Below are 20,712 nucleotides of genomic sequence, written 5' to 3'. Positions count from 1 at the left end.
TTATGTTAGTTTGATATGATGAATGTGCTCTGTTTTTAAATCTTTTGGATACATCTTGCTTTTGTTGAGATTAAGAGTGAATCGATTTTCTTAACTTTCTTCATAAGGTTTTCTGTTTGGTCTCAGCCTCGTTCGTTTGGTTTAAGGTGCCAAAAATTAAGTATCGTTATTCTCATTCGAAAATCTGACCCCTTTAGGGTGTTGTCATTGAATCAAATAAATCATTATTTTCGAATAGAGATGTCAAGTGACTCTAAATGGCTGATGGTACTCGTATGTGCTTGATTTTGTGCTGTTTCCTTCAAATAAATATCCTTCAAATCTAATTCTTTGAAATAATATTTTGAATATAATTCTTTCAAATAAAAGTCACATTGTGACACCTCATTTCACAATCATAAAAATACGGGTTTCAGCCCACCTTCATATTTTTCGTAATACGGGCCTCACCCCACTTTCATATTTCCACGGCACCTCGTGCCCATATTTCTATCACAACTGCACGGACAACTCACATGCCAAAAATATCAATATATAAAAAAATATGCACGACCAATTTATTTTACAAATAGTTTGAGTGAAGAAAATGACATTGCACTTAAATTAAAGCATCATATAAACTATTGATTTGGATGTAAAACTTATTAATTTAAAACATAATAGTAATTTCTTTTATTTAAAACAACTCAATCATTGAAAATCGCTAAAACCAAAAATATAAATCTTCAAAGTCTCGTACTAAAAAGTCAAAGCGAACACAATGCAACAAGGAGCACAAAACACATAATAATAATAATGTCAACTAGTACATCACGGAAGAAGATAAGAATTTACATATTAATGAAACAAAATCACCAAAGACGAGAACATAAATAAAGATATATCAACAGGGCACTACCGAGGTACCGCCTCGTAGTCCTAAATCGTAAATAAATTCACAATATCTCATTTTCTTATATCACCGCGGGAGCCTTCACATATAATTTTAAATAAAACAATTTTCCCCGAAATAGCATCCCGCGTTTTAGCCACCCTTATCACACCGCATGATATCTAGTAGTTCTCCTACTAGCCACGCGTTTCAAGTCACCCTTATCTCACCGCATGTGTTTCAACACCCTGGCCTTATATCACCGCATGTGTATCAATATCACAATATTTCACAAATCGCACCTCAAGTGCCCAAATATCACAACATAATACAACTTGCACCTCAAGTGCCCAATTATCGCAGCATAATACAACTTGCACCTCAAGTGATCACATATCAAAGCATATCACAAATTGCACATCAAGTGTTCAAATATTACAACATATCACAAATTTCACATCCAGTGCTCAAATCCTACAACATATCACAAATTTCACGTCAAGTGCTCAAATATTACAACATATCACAAATTGCACATCAGGTGCCCAAATATTACAACTTGTCACATGAATCAACAATACATTATTTTTCCACAATAAGAAGCCCACAGCTCGGTCATAATGCGCACAAATATTCTAACAAAATATCTGGGAGTGAAAACTCAACAAAATAATATTTCACAATTTAACACTTCGCCTCAATATGATTTACAGCCTTTATAACTCAATATCAATTTCAACAACATGAATTGAAAAGAAATTCATCAAGGGACAACACATTTCTTTTTAATTCACAACTTCATGAAATAAATAGATTTATTCATCTTATTAACTAAATTTCTCATTTAAATTGTATGTAGATAAAATCAATAATGAAAATTATTTCCATAAAAATAGCAACTCAAACAAACACAGAATTCACATAAAAGTCAAGTAGCAATCGCACCAAATTATCATATAAAAATAATCTAGACAAATAAGAAATGATACATGACAAATAAGAGATTTAATAAGTCCCAACAATTTTCTAATTTAATACATAAGGTTGTCTATGAATTTTAACCGATATAGTTTGCACATATAAACCGAGTGCATACTCGTCACCTCGCGTACATGGTTTTCAATCACACAATTTCCACATAAGACTCAATGCCTAAGGGAAAATTTCCCTCACACAAGGTTAGGCAAGATACTTACCTCAAATCACGTTATCTCAATCCAATAATTGACATTTTTCCTCGATTATCCAACTCTGAATGGTTCGAATCTAGCCAAAAATATTTCAATACAATCAACACAGATTATTGGAATCAATCCCATGTGAAAATACCAAATTTTCCAATAAAATCCGAAATTAAATCAAAAATCGCCCGTGGGGCCCACGTCTTGGAATCTGACGAAAGTTACAAAATATGAATGCTCATTCAACCACGAGTCCAACCATACCAAAATTACTAAATTTCAACAACAAATCGACCTCCAAATCTTAAATCTAAGGTATAGAGAATTTCTACCATTTTCAACCCAATTCACTAATTTCATGATAAAAACAACAATAGATTCATGTATTTTAACCAAAATCGAGTTAGAATCACTTACCCCAATCCATATGGTGAAAATCACCTCAAAAATTGCTTCAATCTAAGCTTCATAGCTCCAAATGTGTTAAAAATGGCTGAAACTCGCGTTTTGTAATCTGTCCAGGTAAGTCGCAAGTGTCGAATACGATTTATAAATCGCATTGGGTAACTGCGATTTGCCTCTGCCCCAAAATACAGCATTACCCGCCTTCAATAAATCCATCATAACCTTTTGTACAAATGTCCAAATGATGAACGGTTTGAAGCGTTAGAAACTAGACTCAAAGAACTTTAATTTGATAGGTCGTGCATCATATAACACCTTATATATATGTAGATGTGCTCGTCCAAAGTGTGATCTTGTGCTTGCTCATTTAGAATTTTAGCCTATCTTGAAATTTTCCAACTTGGTTTAGACCTAGGCTTCTCCTTAGACCCCAAATCACTTATAATATACTTCGTATGCTTATTATCATATCCAATTGATATTCATCATATTAATAGTCCGTATTTGCGCAAAAAATAATATAATTAGCGCACATCAACTTTCTTAATAGCTTAAGTACTTCAAAAAATTTCTGCGGTGTTACAGAGGGTGCCCGCATAGGATGAGCGGGTTGGGCACATGGGCGTTGGTAACCTCACTTGACCTGGGGATCAACTCAGGGTACCCAGGGATTGCACTTGGTGGTTCCCTACCATTAGACCAGGCATCCCACATTTCCAATATGCGGAGACACAACATCTTATTCTATTCAGCAGCTGCTGATTCTAGCTGCAGGATAGCCGATGTCGGGCTATCCTCAGGACCGATGATTGGTAGATTGCTTGCGGAGGCCATCTGTGCCTTTGGATCTTGTGAAGGAGGGGAGGCTAGACTACCAACAAAACCAACCACCAAAACCTGGCTAGTTTGCACACCCAACAACGTTGTTAGTTTTGAGATGCTTAACAAATAGGAAATCGCACGTTTGGATGCAATGCATCAAAACAGTTAAACGTTTCTACCATATGTTTGAACGGTTGCATGTTACATCCCGTCCTTAGTTAACCCTTTCAGTATGTACCCCTTTTCTTTTATTACTGCCTTTCTTAATCACTCTTGATTTTTTTTTGTCGCTCTTTTATTTTTTGGCACTCTGTTTTCTTCTTCTTCTTTTTTTGTCACTCTCCTTTTTTTCACTCAATTTTTCTTTCTCTTTCTTTTTTTTAGTTTATTTTTCACTCAGTTAATTTTATGGCTATGATCGAATCCGATGACGATTGTCTAAGTATCATGATGTCGCATGAATCAGATCTTGCATAGTTTGGGAAGATCGAAAATGGAGTAAATAAACTAACTTTTTTTGTTGGAATTTTTGAAAGAAATATTTTAAAAGAAGAAAGGAAATATTTTTTTTGATTTTGATTTTTGTTTTGTCTTTGAAATAAAGACTTCTAAAAATTCTTTTGCTTTTGATTTGAACTTTGGAAATTTTAAAAGTAAAAAGAAAATATTTTTGTTTGAATTTTCATTTGTTATCTCTTTTTCTAAAGAAGAAAGAAAATATTTTTGGATTTTGGATGTCGCCTCTTAATTTTCAAAAGAGGGATTTTTAAGAAAATGTGTTGGATTTCTGAGTTTTTATTTATTTACGAAAGCACTTCCAAAGAAAAGCGAAAATATTTTTGGACTTCAATTTTTTCAATTTTTTTTTTTTGAAAGAGAGACTTTTAAATAAGGAAAAGATTTTTTTTAATTCATTTTTTTGAATTTTTGAGAAAATACTTCAAAATAAAGGAAACCCGTATTTTGGATTTTGATTTTTAATTGATTTTTTTATTTTATTTTTTTTCCATATGAAAGACTTCAGAAAGAAGGAAACTATTTTTTTTGAGTTTAAAATATATTTTTTTTGAATTTTCTAAGGAAATGTTTCTAAGGACGGAATTAAAAGGAAGTTATTTTTGGATTTTTTAAAAAAAATTGGGGCCGGAACTGATGAGGTTTGCCTACGTATCTCATATACGGTGAGAATCAAACCCGCGTAGTTCGTTCAGTTTTGACATAATTGGGAAAAGCACGATATTGACTCACTTTCATTTTTTTATTTTTTTTTATTTCTTCTTTTTTTCGAAATTTTTGGCAGAGTTTCGAGGCATTTTCAAATACCGGAATTTTCAGACTCGGGTGAATTCTCTATCCTACCTCACTCTTGGTTTTCTCTTGAGTTCCTTTCCCTAGTTGGTCAACCTGCAAGCCGAAACAAATAAATATTCACATAGCACGTAGGATGCATCAAGATGGTCTTTATTTTGGATACATCTGTCCTAGACGGACCCAACCCCTATGTTGAGTCCCCAAGGTTAAATGCACGTGATGCAAATAAACGTTCCTACTAGGGATCCAGCATGAGGTTATGTTATTCTAAGTTTAAACCTGGGGTTGTGTTCTAAACCTGGCTTACCCAAGCGGACAAACTCGAGTCGAGGAGGGGGCAACGTACTGGGAGCATGAAAGTCTGCTCGGCCTTATTGCTTGCCCAGCCCCGTTCTATTTGGCATAACTCTAACAGAAAAAGAGGGACACGCGAACGTGTGCACCGTTTTTTAGAAGACTCAGAAGGGAGGCGTAAGAAGACATTTAAATGCAGTTCAAGTAATATCAAAGCGGTAAATAAATGGCAATTAGCATATTAAGTCCACAAAATACAGTAATATCGACAATAAAGCCAAATAAGAAATCATATTAATAAGCTCGAATTCTTGAACCCTGAACCAGAAGTTCTGGGTTCTTATCTCCAGCAATTGCCAAAGCTGTCACACCTCCTTTTTACCCACCCGAGGGTATATGGGAGTTTTTCTAATTAAAGTGACATTATTCGAAATGGAATTATTTTATTTATTTAATCAGAGTCGCCACTTGGAATAATTTAATAGATGTTCCAAGTCACCAGTTTATTTAAAAATCCAAAATCGAGGAAATTTTCGACTTTATTTAAAAGTCTGCGAACCAGAAATTCTAAGTAAGGAATTCTATTAACCCGAGAGAAGGTGTTAGGCATTTCCGGATTTCGTGGTTCTGGCACGGTCGCTTAGTGATTATTACTTGGCTTAAATTGTTTAACTACTCATTTTTAGGACCTATACACATTTTTACCTTTTACCACTTTTAATTGCTTGATTTATTTGTAATTAAAGAATTATCTAAAAATAAATGAGTCACGTGTATGTGTACTCATTTCGTTTGGTGCGTCAAAAATTATGTCACGCGAACATGTCCACAATTAACAACGCATTGTTATTAAAAATGTTAGGCCGAAGTTGTGCGAACGCATACCTCGATTTATTTTTTTAGAAAAAATCATAATTATGTTACGCGAACGTATACATAATCACGATAATAGATTAAGTCGCGCCTAAAGCAAGCTACGAATGTTCATGATTTTCTTAAAACTAATTTGGGATTATTGTGAGGCCAAGACTTATGGGAAGATGGGTTGGTTTATTGATTTGTGGGCTAAACTCTTTGGCTCAAATTCTTTTATTGTTATGTAGCCACGTAGCCCAAAGCCATTCTCCTAGTTAAGAATTAATTCCAATAAACCCATTATTAAATTGACTTAGGCCCAAAACTAATTTAATATCTTGGAGAAAACAATTTTTAAGATAATGAAATAATTTCCCACAAGATTTGAACTTAACTAACAAAAATCCCTTTCAAACTAAACTGAAGAAACAAAATTGAATTTAGCATTAAAAAGAGACATAGAACATATTTATGTATTCAAGCCTATCTAACAGATATGTCCAAATAAACAAAAACACATGTTGTTACCAAAGAATATAAGAATGAAGTGCACATGCATTTATGCTCCTTTATCATCACACTCTACAAAACTCTACATTGAAATGTAACAGCAACTTACACGCAAAATCAAACACGAATAAGCACAATTCAACATGTATCACACAATATTGATTTATTTGTTTCAAAGATAAATAGAAAAATCGACAAATTATCACAGACAATTCAAACTCTATCAGGTATGTAAATACTAAACCAATCAAACATCATAATACATTTGGAGAAAAATCAGTATCAAGAGCTAATTGCACATGTTCTTATTAAGCTGTAAACGATACCTGGAGATACTCAAAATTTACACACACGTACACACTCTAACACAAGAAATATATAACACAGAATCACAATAAAATAAAACAACATCAGCTCATATAATATAATATTACCGTAATAAGAGAGATGTCAAGAAATGGACCTGAGATAGTCTTTTAGTTAATGAAAGTCAGCAATTACAACGACTAAATCGAACAAAATCGAGCAAAGTTTGCTTTTGAAATCTAAACGAAAAAAAAAAAGCTAATTCAGAGCCGCGGGCTGCACCTCGGATGGCAACGGGAAACTCGAAGCGACCTCGGCTCCATCAAACTTGAGTTTCAACCAAAGCTTCCACACCGATAGGAACCAAGTGAGGAATTGTAGTAAAAATTTTCTATTTCCAAACTAAGTCCTAAGAATTCCAATTGTATGGTTAACCAAAACGTTGCTTGGATCAAACTTTAAAAATATTATTTATTAACAACTGCTTTGAGAAAAGTGGGTTTGAGAAAACCCCATGTGAAAATTTCACATTTTTGTAGCCCAAATGAATGTGTATCTGTGTATGAAAAGGCAAAAAAATTGATGTGGCTGAAAAGGGTGATATGGGTTTGCCTTGGGGTGGGTGACTGATTTTTTCAAAAATCAGAGAGCTCACGTTCTCTTTTGATCTGTCGTTCTTGGATTTCCTAGAGTGAGGAATTTTCTGTTTCGTTTTCTTGTCCACGAGAAGGTCTGTGGCTGATGATCTTTTGAAGAAGAAGAAAACGGTGGGGGTGGTCCTTGTGTTAAACGGCGCTAGATCTCTAGGTCTTTTTATAGTCTAAGTCTAGGGCTTTAGGGGTATTGGGCTTGGGCTATTATGGGCTAGGTCCGAAAATTAGGCCTAAAAATGGGTTGTTTGAGCCCAAATTTATTCTTTCTCGGTGAACGAGACTAAAAATACGACCTCATTTACTAATTAATCTTACTTATGTAAAATAGCTATTAAAATAAGACTAACCGTTAAAATAAACTTTTTTTTTGGTATTTTCAAATATCATATTAAAATAAGAATAAGGTACTATTTTTGTATATATTTTTTTTAGCTTTATGAAAGGTACATAAAAATAAAAATATTTTTTTTTTTGTAATTTTCATTTTTGTGATGAAATAAAGTAAAAGAGTCGAAATTAGATGAAATAACTATATTAGGCCTAAACTAAATATTTACATGCTAAAATATGTAAAATCTTGGGGATAGTAAAAAATCACATGTCTACAGCTGGTGGTACTGGTGGTCGTCCATCCTGACGGTAGCACGTGTCCTCACCATCTGTGAGAGAATAGAATAACAGAAGTTTAGTACTTGGATCAACAGATTCGCACGACAAGAATTTCAAGAATATGAAGTTTTTCCTAAAGGTTCTGCAGCCTCTCGAGTATAAATACAGATGTTTCCGTATCGATCCACGAGACTCTACTAAACCTGCTCATGACTCGTGAGACCTATGTAACCTAGTCTCTGATACCAACTTGTCACGACCCTAAACCCAGACCCAGTCGTGATGGCGCCTCTCGTGAAGACAAGGCCAGCTGACATAACACCCAATTCATTTTAAGCAATTAAAATAATACAATTTAAGTCTTTAACATGATTAAATCTCAAATAAACAATGAAACAGTACAATTTGCGGAAAAACCAACACAGCCCGACATCGGGGTGTCACCAGTCATGAGCATCTACCATAAGTCTACAAGTCTGAAAGGGGTTTATACAGTCTATTATAGAACTAGGAACAGAAAGTAAGATAGGAGGGAGAAACACTGGGCTACGAACGCTGAGCAGCTACCTAGTGGACTCCAAATGGTCTGTTAGGAGCAATCAACCCTCACTGGCGGGACCTGAATCTCCTGATTCTGCACACAGGGTACAGGGAGTAAAGTTAGTACTCCAACTCAGTGAGTAATAATAATAAATGAGGACTGAGCGATAAGAAATCACGTAAAAACACAACAACATACTATAAAGAAGCGGTGTAAAACCAATAAAAGGCAATGAAACAGTGAAATCCTATAAAAAAAACACCTTAGTTTAGAATAAGCTTCTTTAAAAAATATTTTTAACAGTTAAACAAGTAAATGAAAAGCAGCTAGAAAAGATAAACACATAAAATCCGCCCCTCGGGCACAATATCAACAGAATCAGCCTCTCGGGCAATAACATGGAACAGCACCAGCCCCTCGGGCTATATTTCATATCACAATGGGTACCCGCGCTCACTGGGGGTGAACAGACTCCGGGAGGGGCCCCTTACGGCCCAAGCGCAAATCAAGCCATCTCGTGGCATAATCAATAGGCTCTCGGCCTCATATCAAGCCACCTCGTGGCGTACAACTCAGACCCTCGACCTCATAATCATAATCAGTACAACACTGTTGCGGCGTGCAACCCGATCCCATAATAATCCTCACAACACAGGCCCTTGGCCCTACTAAGTCAGAAATCTCTAAAAGCCACTCGGGCACAGTAAAATATGATGCTCAATCCAAAATATCATTTAAAGTGTTAAAACAGAGTAAACATGGCTGAGTTATGAAAACAGTACAATATAGCATGACTGAGTACAAATATAAAAATCAAAACAGTGAGGAAATAGCAGTAAAAATCCCCTAAGGGTCCAAATAGTTAGTACGAGGCTCAAATATGGCATTCATCCCAAAACATGATGATAGCAAACAGTTTTCAATCAAATACGTGGTAAAACAGTCATTCGGGATGGACTAAGTCACAATCCGCAAAGGTGAACTACCCCATGCTCGTCATCTAGCGTGTGCGTCACCTCAATATAGCACAACGATGTGAAATCTGGGGTTTCATACCCTCAGGACAACATTTACAATTATTACTCACCTCTATCCGGTCCAATCTTCAGCCCGCGATGCCTTTGCCTCTCGAATCGGCCTCCGGGTGCTCCAAATATAACCAAAATCAGTGCAAAACCATCATAATATGCTAAGGGAACAAAGCCCACTCGAAAGAAATCAAATTACAACACAAATCCCAAAATTGGCAAAACCCGACCCTCCGGCCCACATCTCGGAATTCGATAAAATTTACATCAATAGACTCCTTAACACTTCCCGAGTTCATACATACCAAGAATACCAAAATCCGACCACAAATGGTCCCTCAAATCCCTAGATTAAAGTCTCAAGTTTCCAAGCCCTAACTCCCCAATTTAGGCTTCAAATCCCCCAAATTTCATGTTTAATTAGGTAGAAATCATAAATAGATCAAGTATTAAGTCCAAAATTCTTACTTCCAATAAGTTCTCTTTGATTCCCTCTTCAATCTCTCTCAAAAAGCTCCAAAACCGAGTCAAAACTGGTGGACTTAGGCCAAAAATTGCGAAAATGGCATTTTTAAACATTCTGCCCAGCTCTTTAATTTACTTAATCGCGATTGCGAAAAATCCATCGCGATCGCGAAGTACAAATTCTGCTGGCCCAAAATTTCACTCTACGCGATCGCGTATACACCCACGCGAACGCGATGCTTAGAGTCTTACACCTACGCGATCGCGAATGAGCCCACGCGAATGCAATACATAGAAACCTACGCTCACACGATCGCAGCCCTATCTACGCGAACAATAACCTGGATGCCCCCTGAGACAGCTCTATGCGATCTCGAGCCTTCTCACGCGATCACGAAGAAGAAAAACCTGCAACAGAACTAAAGCAAAAACCTGCAACTTTTTAACATTCAATTTGATCCGATTAACCACCCGAAACTCATCCGAGGCCCTCGGGACCTCAACCAAACATGCCAACATATTCCCTAACATCATTCAAACTTGTTCAAACCTTCGGAACGCTCAAAACAACATCAAAACACCAAATTTGCATTGAATTCAAGCCTAAGAATTTTACAAACTTCCAAACTCCGCTTTCTATCAAAAAGTCTATCAAACCACGTCCGAATGACCTGAAATTTTGCGCACACATCACAAATGATACAACGGACCTACCCCAACTTTCAGAATTTCATTCCGACTCCTATATCAAAATCTCGCCTATCAACCGGAAAACGTCAAAATTTCAATTTCGCCAATTCAAGCGTAAATCTACTCCGGATCTCCAAAACACATTCCGATGACGCTCCTAAGTCCCAAACACCTCCCGAAACTATCCGAACCATCGGAACTCACATTTGAGCCCTTTAACACATAAGTCAACATCCGATTAACTTTTCTAACTTAAGCTTCCTCAAAAGAGACCATGTGTCTCAAACCTTACCAAAACTTCTTTGAATCCGAGCCAACTAACCCGGTAACACAAAATACAGCTGAACAAGGCAATAAGAAGCAGAAATGGGGAAAACGGAACGGTAACTCATGAAACGACCGACCGGGTCGTTACAACTATCGAGGTAGCTACATGGCGTTCGCAGACCTTGACTCTCCTTCTTTATCTCTATCTGTTTTTTAGTTTTTATTCCCTAGACACTATAGTGAACTGTATTCTGGTTTAGACGCTCATGTACTCTGTGACACCCCGATTTTGGGATAGATTGTATCGTACTTTGGGTTGTTTCTGTTTTCAAAATGCTTTTTCTTAAATATTAATTGCTTCCGCCTTTATATTTAAAGTGTTTTACTGTATTGAGATGTTGAGTTGTAGCTGGCCTAGTTCCACGATAGGCGTCATCACGACAGTTGATTTTAGGTTGTGACAATTAGTATAAAGCTTGAGAAAATATCCCTTAGGACGATCCTTTATCAACTTTTGGCTAGCTTATTTTTCTTATAAAATTATTCTAGGAAAATAGTTTAAACCGTTGAAGTAACAGTAAAGTTTAAGAATTTATCAATTGAGGCTTTAAGGACGTCAATTTCTTTTTTTGGGTGTAAGATATGTTTTTATTGGAATCATTTTCCACTTCAACTTTGTCTTTGACATTTTCAGCTTTAGTGTTTGAAGTTGACATTCACAGAGTTTATATTTTTGCATGTCCACTATGTCACAAGTAGAAAAAGTTTACTCTTTTCATCCTAAGTTCTCATCGAATGTTAGGAAGTTGCTTTAAAATGAAAACAGTCTTTCACCGTCTCTAGAAGATTTATTTAATTTATAAACTCTCAAGTTGTACTCAAAACTGAAGTTGATACGTAAAATATCTTTTGTTATGTTATGATAATTCAATTTATTCTCAAAGGCTATTTAGAATTCATGTTGGGCCCGTGCAATAGCACGAGTATACAATACTAGTATATTTACTACAACGCTAATGGAAGCCAAATAGTTTAGCAGCTTGTTTTGATGGTTGTTACTTATTGTATCATATTGTATTGTTATCTCAAAATAATATTTGTTTTGATTCTTTCATTAAAATTGGTTGTATAATATTGTTAAATCTATTATTCTAGAACAATGAAAAGTCCCAATTTTTGAAACGACCGATTTGGTGTTGTGGGATTGTTCCTATTTTTCTTTCCATTATGCCCCAACTTATTATTCCATGATATTATTTTACTCTTTACCTTCTTTTTTTTTAACTCCAAATCTCTCACCTATAACCTACTTTGTCTTCGTCCCTTTTTTTCCAGAACTTCTGCCACTTCCAACTCCAACGTAAAATTCTTAATTTTGTTAGAATTTGCATGAATTTAATTGCTTAATCTATTTATAAGACATATTTGGTGATAAATTAGTAGAAAGGAATTTTCTTACATCATTTTATGCATAATTCTTGACAATTTAATAGTTAAACAATTGACGGTATTTTAGTAAACTTATTAGTTATAGTACAGTACGATACAGTCAAACCACATAGCAAATGTTATTTAATAACAACAAATAATACGATCTATTCAAATATTGTATTTACAAAACGCTACAATACAATACAATACATTATAAAACGGTGGGTAACAACCATCCAAATAAGCTGTAAGCAATACCAATATTTCGCAATCCTAATTCCTAGATTTTAGTTTTTTTTTTTGGCTGATGATTTTAGTACCTTTGTAATAAACAAGAATCCATTCTAAAGTCTATAACTAGTGTTTAGTGGGATCAAATTTTAGAACTATCTATGTTTATGTTGTGCCGAAAAAAATTAAAAGGTCCAACTAACTTCTAAGCATGTATAATAGCTATACAATTAAGAAATATCCACTCAAAAACAATAGGAATTAAGGGTGTGTTTGGTATAACGAAAAATATTCTCTACGGAAAATATTTTTCAAGAAAATATTTTCTTGAAAAATAAGTAGTAATCTTACTTATTTCTAGTGTTTGATACACAAATTAAAGAAAATAATTTCCCAATGGTATTCATAAATAAGTTAAATACAATAAACATAAAGCCATAAACTTTCAAACCAACAACCTTCTGAACTCACAAATTTCATAAACTTTCAAACCCGTAAACTCTATTGCTTCTAAACCCGCAAACTTTCAAACACATAAACCTCTGAACTCATAACTTTGAAACTCATAAAGTTTCGAACCTGTAAACTGAAAAATGAAAAAATCAGAACTGAAAATATATATAAATTTTTTTTTGCTAGGCGTGTTGTTGGGGTGGGCGGGTGGTACAGAAAAATGAAAAAAAAATCAGAAAATACAAAATTTTCCCCCAAGGGGGAGGGGGCGCTGGGGGGTGCTGTAGAATTTTTTTTACAGAAAATTAAAAATCCAGAAAAAGAATTCGGGGGAGGGGGTTAGTAGGGTGGGTGATTACGGAAAAGAAAAATAAACCAAAATCTTAAAAAAAGTTTTTTTTTTGGGAGAGAGGGGGTGGGAGAGGTGGGGTAGGGGGTTAGATGTGAGGGTAGGTAGAGTTTTTGGAAAATATTTTACCAACTTTTTCTAGGGAAGTCACTTTTCTCCAATTTCATGAAAATGTGATATCTAGGAAAATATTTCTCAAAGTATTTTGTGCAACCAAACCGTGAAAAATGGAAAAACATTTTCCGCCATACCAAACACACCCCAAGTTAAAACACTTTTCCTAATTAGAGCAGCTATATTAGTTAAGTTGAATATTCCTTGCTTAGCATCGGTCGGGGATGTAGCTCAAATGGTAGAGCGCTCGCTTTGCATGCGAGAGGCACGGGGTTCGATCCCCCGCATCTCCATATTTTTTCTTCCTGCAATTTCGTTTTTCTCTTTTACGTAATTATTTTTCCTTATCGCTTCTCCTCTCGAAGCAAAGTCCTCTTTACTCCCACTCTCCCTCGCTTTATTTTGCCAATTTCGCCGAAGTTGTCAATGGCGTTTGTAGTTCCTCTCTGCAACCTTGCTCCAGATTTAACCGTCTCGACTCTCTGCTTAGGTTAAACTTTTTGCTTCATCCATGTCTTTAGTTGGTACAAAGCTGGAGAATACTGTCGTTTTTGACGCCTTGTTTATTCTCACAGGAACCATGACTTTCGGCGAGCAAAACACTTTGGCCGAATCATTTCAAATCCTCGACAAAGCCTTCAACTCCGGAATCAACTTCTTCGACTCTGCTGAAATGTAATCCTCAAACCTTACGTCTCTCTGCTCAATTTTATGCTAACACCTCAACTGTGGATTTAGTACTCCTCTTATGTAAGTTTCAAAAAGAAAAACTGGTTTTAAAATTGAATAAAGAATGAGGATTACTAAATTACTCTAACTATAATTCTTAAGCGGAATGGATGTAGAAGATTAATGTAACTTCTACTAATTTAGGATTGGAGCTTAATTGATTCATAGAATATGTTGATATTAAATTGCATTTATTTATTCTTTTCAAAATCTATGAAAACCAGGTATCCAGTACCTCAGCGTGCAGAAACTCATGGCAGAAGTGAGGAGTATTTTGGGCGTTGGTTTAGAGAAAGAAAAGTCCCTCGTGATAGTGTTGTTCTCGCCACTAAGGTCTTCAATATTCAAGTCTTCTTTATTTCCCTCTGCATTTCATCCTATAGATTAAAATATTGTATGAAAGATATACAACTGTGTTAGAAGATTGAATTTTCAGTTTAAGCGTTGCATGGTTAAATGTACTGTGTATGATGTGTAGGACTCGTTAGGAGAGTTTAGGCTGAATAGGCTAGATTTTCCAAAATATGTCTGGTCTTTGTGGTACTAAAATGTGACAGAAGAGTGGCAATTAGCAATTATTTCCTATGCCTAGCTGTCCATGAGGCAGGATTGAAAGCTTTGTTGCCATTAGAAACAAATTGCATTATGAGATGCATTCATGCTTGTTTGAGTCAAAAGGAGTAAATTTGTAGTTATCTGTGAAAATATCTCTTTTTTCTTCTTTAATTTCTTAATAATGAAAGTGCTTTATTTCTTTCTAACATGTGGTTAGTGGTATTTTTCCTTTTCTTTGTTCGGGGATCTTATTGCAACTGCACTAGCATTTTGATATTTTTTGCCCAACTATATTGGTACAGGTCAGTGGACCATCTGGACAGATGTCTTGGATCCGAAATGGACCAGAAAGCTTGGACGCTCAGAACATAACTGAGGCTATTGATAATAGGTTGAGTAAATCCTTGTTTGTTGTTTTGTTACCATTACATTGTCCATTCAGCTTTTGACTGCATCAGAATATCAGATGATTTTTGACAATTAAGCTTGCTTCTGGAGATGACCTCTATCTGCTATGATTTGTATTTTGTACTGCTTCTGATGTGGTACCTTATTGAATTGATGCAGCCTGTTGCGTGTAAAGACTGACTACATCGACTTGTATCAAATTCACTGGCCTGATCGGTTTGTGGATAAATCCTACTGTACATTTTCTGGCTTGTTTTCTCACATATGTAAATGCTAAAAAATTTTGATGTTTGAACAGATATCTTTAGACATTAGCTTCTTCCCCTGTCAACATCCAATTTGATGTTCACCATTTTAAACTTTCTGGCAGCTATGTTCCTATGTTTGGAGAAACTGACTATGACCCGCTTCGAAATTATGCGTCAATCAGTTTTGAGGAACAACTTGATGCTTTAGAAAGAGCTATTGATGCTGGTAAGGTCAGTCATGATGGCAAAGATGCTACCTTCACAAACTACTTTTCCTCATGAAGGCCGAGATATTAACTTCATAAATTTGATCATTATTTTCTATTGGTTGTTCAAAATATTCTCCTTAGATCAGATACATTGGCCTTAGCAATGAAACACCATATGGTATTATGAAGTTCCAACAAGTTGCCAAAAGTAGAGCTGGGAATCTTCAAATAGTGTCTGTTCAGGTGTTGTATTGCTCAATCCTGTATAACGTAGAGACTTCTTTGTCTTTGCCTCCGTCAAATATTTGTTCATCACTAATATAAGATAACACTTGATTCGGCTTCTTTTTTTCCAGAACGCATACAACTTGCTATGTCGAGATTTTGATTTAGCTATGGCTGAATGCTGTCACAATGAGAGGTAATCCTTGTCTTGTATGGATAAATTTGGGGTAGGCATTCTATATGATTACATGGTGTTGCTTTTTGTACTAGAACATCCATTTGTGCAAATGATGCATCTAAGAGTGGGAATTAGTGCAGTCTTGATTGTTGTCCTAGAAACACACATTATACTAATAATGGGGGTGAGATGTATATTATGGATGTACAATGGGAAATACCTGAGAGAATGGAGGGTGTGATGCATAGCTGGGCATGTAGGAGAAGGAGAAGATCATATAGAGCATCGATATAGCCTCACTAGCACTTATGTGGATTCTTTGGGGGGAAAGGAGGATAAGAGCATCCGAAGGGGTATAATATGATTTTGTACAGATTAGGGCATCTCTTTTGTTCTCGATTATCTTTGGTGCACCTCTGATTGTATAGATGATTGGGTGTCTTGTTATAGAGAACCATATTTCTGTGTAGGTTCTCAACCTATGGTATACTACTTGCGTATGGGGTTTCTTTCCCCAAACATCAATGAAATATTATCTTATCAATAAAATCATACTAGTCAGATTTGCACAGGCTTCTATGCACTCTTATCGCATGTAGGATGCATGATGAAGAGTGAGCATGCATTGGGAACCTTCTAGGATACTGTTTGCAGAACATGGATGACTCTAATAAGGGGATATTGGTCCTAATTTTTCTGACAAGATCAGGAAACAAAAAGGCATGTGTCAGGAAAGCACATTGTTTATCAATTGATTCCAACAATCTTCTTCTAACTTTCTGACTGTTCCGGGATCATCTAGTAACTCCTGTATTACAATTTAAGCTGCAACCATATTAGCACTGTTTAACATTCTTTACGGTTACACTAAGAGCCCGTTTGGACATAAAAAAAATCACTTTTTTCGAAAAATTTTCACTTTTTTTCGAAAACAGTGTTTGGCTATAAACTTTCTAATTTTCACTTGAAGATGAAATTTGGAATTTTTTGAAAATTTGAAAAACTTCAAAGAGCTGTTTTTCAAAATTTTCACTCAAATCACTCACAAAACTTCAAAAACAACCCAAAATAATATTCATGTCCAAACACAACTTTAATTTTCAAAGATCATTTTCACTTCTTTTTTTTTTGGAATTTTACAATTTTTATGTCCAAACGCCCACTAAAAGCTTTCTATTTTATGTCCTGTCATCTCATTTTTGTTAGTGATACTGGTATATCATTGTGTCTAGTTGTCTTTCCTGCAAAGGCATCATTAGTTTGTACTACATGATTACTGTCCCAGGAGCTAACTTGACTTGTTTCCGTTATCTTTGTGGCCAGTTTGACCATGATATGTTTTGCTACTTTTCATCACTGTTTGATCTTAGCATATTTATAAAAGATTTTCATGTACCCTGTTCTGAGATTCAATTTAGAAGAAAATGAACATGCTCTTTAGGATTTGAACCTATGGATCTTCTAGGGAATGACAAAAAGGATATTGCTGGTAGAATCTCTCTTCAGTCTGGCTGCTTTCTGCTATTACAACCTGCCTATTGTCATCTTAATGGGAAAAAAGTTGTTGTGAACTTACTGACAAAGATGAGGTTCATCTGTTCGGTTGAAATATTTGCGGAATTGACTGTTGCTGACCTCTTTGCTTACCTAATGCTGAATGTCTCCAGGATAAGCTTGTTGGCGTACAGTCCGCTGGCCATGGGCATACTTTCTGGAAAGTACTTTGCCGAAGATGGAGGTCCATCTGATGCTCGTTTAAATCTGTTTAAAGGTCAGATCAAATGCCAGTTTCATTGGAATATTTAACTAATGCCTGTAGATTTTCTCACTATACTAATCCCAAACCTCTGATAGGGAGGTATAGGGAAGGGGAGTCCAGATACAACCTGTCAAACTCTAATGCCTTGTATGCCGCCAAAGTAAGGGATTCTTCTTTCTAAAGCTGTCTTATAATTTTGCAAAACTCAAATATATATTGGTCAGTAAATACACAACTTTTGGCACCCAAGGGTTATGGTCTATTGGTCAATGAAGTTGGTTGAGAACCACGAGGTCTCAGCTTCAAATTCCAGCAGAGGCAAAGAACACTAGGTGATCTCTTGACCGAGCCTTGGTGGATAGAGTTACCCGGTACCTATGCTGGTGGGAGATAGCAAGTACCCCGTGGAATTAGTCGTGGTGCATGAAAGCTGGCCCGGATCACTGTTATTATAATAAAACACAACATTTGGTACAGAAAGACCACTGTTTCTGTACAAAAATGATGCAACACTTAATATGCGTGTGTGTGAGATCTAATATCTGTTTGTTCATTCTCTGCTTGACAGTAGAACCCAAACTTCTTCTTTTTTTTTGGGGGGGGGGGGGGGAAGGGGAGAAGGAGGATACTCTTCTGCCATAAACAGATTTTCTCATGGTTCTGATATAGTTTTACTATGTAGTTGAATACCTTTTATCTTTAAGACTGTAAAGCATGTCCTCTTATGTCTGTTCCTATAGTTTCCTATTGTCTTCACTAAAACATTTTAGTTTTTCTTAGTTTTATGTGACACACCAAATGAATTTTACCTTTGTGATGAATTTTGCTCACTTTGCAGTCATACCTAGAGATTGCAGACAGATATGGTATTCATCCAGTTTCTCTTGCAATTGGTATGACCAATCTTCCTCCGAATTCCCTATTCTAGTTTAAGTCATCTACTAATCACAGATTGGCCTTTATGGCTATTTCTTAATAGGCTAAACTGACATTATTATGCATTTGAATAGGTAACTTGCTTGTGCTGTTGAGTTTAATTTCAGATTTAAGATTTGTCATTTAGTCACCAAAACATATATTTCGTTTGATTTTGAATTATTTGGCCAGCCTTTGTTATGAGACACCCTGTTGTGGCTAGTGTTGTCTTTGGAGCCACAAAAGTTTGGCAGCTCGAAGAGGTTCTTGATGCGTGCAAGGTCAACCTCACTCCTGAGATAATTACTGAGATTAACAAGGTCCACGCGAGATTTCCAAGCCCTTGTCCTTGAAAAGTATTGCTCTATAGGTCCATAATCACCGCAATGTCCTTGCTCTGAAGAGGCAATTTAAAATACACTGCTTGAAAAGATTTTAGCTAGACCATTTGGACTTTTTCATTAACTGATGGAGGTCTATCAAATGTGTGAAAATGACAAATCACATGTGAAACCAACCAAGAATCTGGGCTGTCGATTGGTGCTTTGTATCTATCTAGCATGAAAAGAAAAAAAAAAAAAGATAGGAATCTAGGAGTATTATAGCTTGTTTGGCCAAACTTCTTTTGAGTCAAAAGCGTTTTTTTTTTGTCAAAAGTGTTTTTTTCTTAAATTAAGGTGTTTAGCCAAGCTTTTGAAAGAAAAAAAAATGCTTTTGAGGAGAAGCAGAAGTAGTTTTGGAGAAGCCAAAAAAAATAGCTTCTCTCCAAAATTATTTTTTTGAAAAACATTTTTGAGGAAAATACACTTAGAAGCAGTTTTTTAAAGTTTTGTCAAACACCAATTGTTGCCCAAAAGTGATTTTCAAATTAATTAGCCAAACACAAATTGATTCTCACCAAAAGTAAATAAAAAAATTATATATATAACTTTTGAGAAAAACACTTTTCAAAATAAATTATTTTTTTGAGCTTGGTCAAACGGGCTATTAATTGTTTCTTTTCCTTTTTGTATTAATTGTTTCTTATTATAGATTTCAACAAGGCAAGTCGGCAACCAACGCTGTTAAGTAGTCACTTAGGCCGCGTTGCCGGATGTTACTTCTTTTTGCAACAAGAATATGTTTATTTTCTCCAATGACTTTTCAAGGGTAATAGGTGAAAAGACAATGCCTTGGGACACTTAAAAGGATTCATATTTCATAGTAACTGAATTGTACAGTATTTATTTGTTGATGACTTCTTTAAGGAGGACTTGGGAAACAAAAGACTTGGGATCTGATGAGAAGGAATGCATGTGTTAACGGGGAAACAAACGTAGATAAATCAAATTAGTTGGTCCAACCGAGATAAGAGAAGAGGTGGACAAATTTTCAAGATGCACTAAACATTCCAACTCTTGTGGAAAATTATCGGGTAAATGGTCCAGAGGAAAAAGTTTAATCGGGGTGGGCATCGGTCGGTTCAGTTGTGAATATTATCGGTTTTACATATCGATTATCGGTTTACAAATATGATAAACCGATAACCAAACCGATAAGATATCGGTTAATCGGTTATTGACCATTATCGGTTTGGTTATCGGTTTACCCGATAAGATAATTCAATCTAGAGTTAAGCAAAAAAAAGAAGACAATTCACCGGAGTTAAGCAAAAAAAAGAAGAATTCACATATAGTATACTACCCATTTCTGCGTTCTAGCCACAACTAATATTTGAAGCATGCTTCATTTTGACAAATTCAAGACCTGTGCAATCTCAAAAATCGATACTACAACTCCACAAGCATTTCATCTCCAATTCGCTGGAAATAGAAGTTAACAGGAACATAAATAACAATTTTTTGGTTTCCTGCCAAACCATAGTCAAGAGATCAATGTCTTTTTCCAGGGTCTAATTGTAGCAAGAGCAACAAGAGTACTAGTAATTCAACAGGTGTCCAAGCACAACTGAAATAGTACTAATTCTTATTGGGTTATCGGTTTACCCATTAAGAAATTGGGCAAACCGAGGCCCGAACCGATAGTCCAATAGTGAAAAAATATTAAACCGTTACCGAACCGTTAACCCAATAACCCAATATCAATACCCCAATAAACTTT

At 35.6% G+C, this 20,712-nt stretch overlaps 1 protein-coding gene and 1 non-coding gene across 2 annotated transcripts; both read left to right on the top strand.

Moving 5' to 3' along the window:
- Nucleotides 1-13,606: 13,606 nt before the first annotated feature.
- TRNAA-UGC (transfer RNA alanine (anticodon UGC)) lies at nt 13,607-13,679 on the top strand. The gene has a single exon. It is a non-coding gene; the product is annotated as a tRNA-Ala (tRNA).
- Nucleotides 13,680-13,720: 41 nt separating this feature from the next.
- Nucleotides 13,721-19,268, top strand: LOC104227791 (uncharacterized). Its single transcript, XM_009780107.2, has 12 exons — nt 13,721-13,876; nt 13,962-14,061; nt 14,340-14,448; nt 14,973-15,061; nt 15,238-15,294; nt 15,449-15,557; nt 15,677-15,778; nt 15,892-15,956; nt 17,606-17,709; nt 17,793-17,857; nt 18,536-18,590; nt 18,805-19,268. Exons 1-12 carry the CDS (start codon nt 13,813-13,815, stop codon nt 18,963-18,965), a joined length of 1,080 nt encoding a protein of 359 aa, XP_009778409.1. The 5' UTR covers nt 13,721-13,812; the 3' UTR covers nt 18,966-19,268.
- Nucleotides 19,269-20,712: the final 1,444 nt, after the last annotated feature.

This window comes from Nicotiana sylvestris, chromosome 9 (genome assembly GCF_000393655.2).
Source record: "Nicotiana sylvestris chromosome 9, ASM39365v2, whole genome shotgun sequence".
Classification (NCBI taxonomy): domain Eukaryota; kingdom Viridiplantae; phylum Streptophyta; class Magnoliopsida; order Solanales; family Solanaceae; genus Nicotiana; species Nicotiana sylvestris.
The sequence above is the reverse complement of the archived record's forward strand: the minus strand, read 5'-3'. Positions and strand labels throughout refer to the sequence as shown.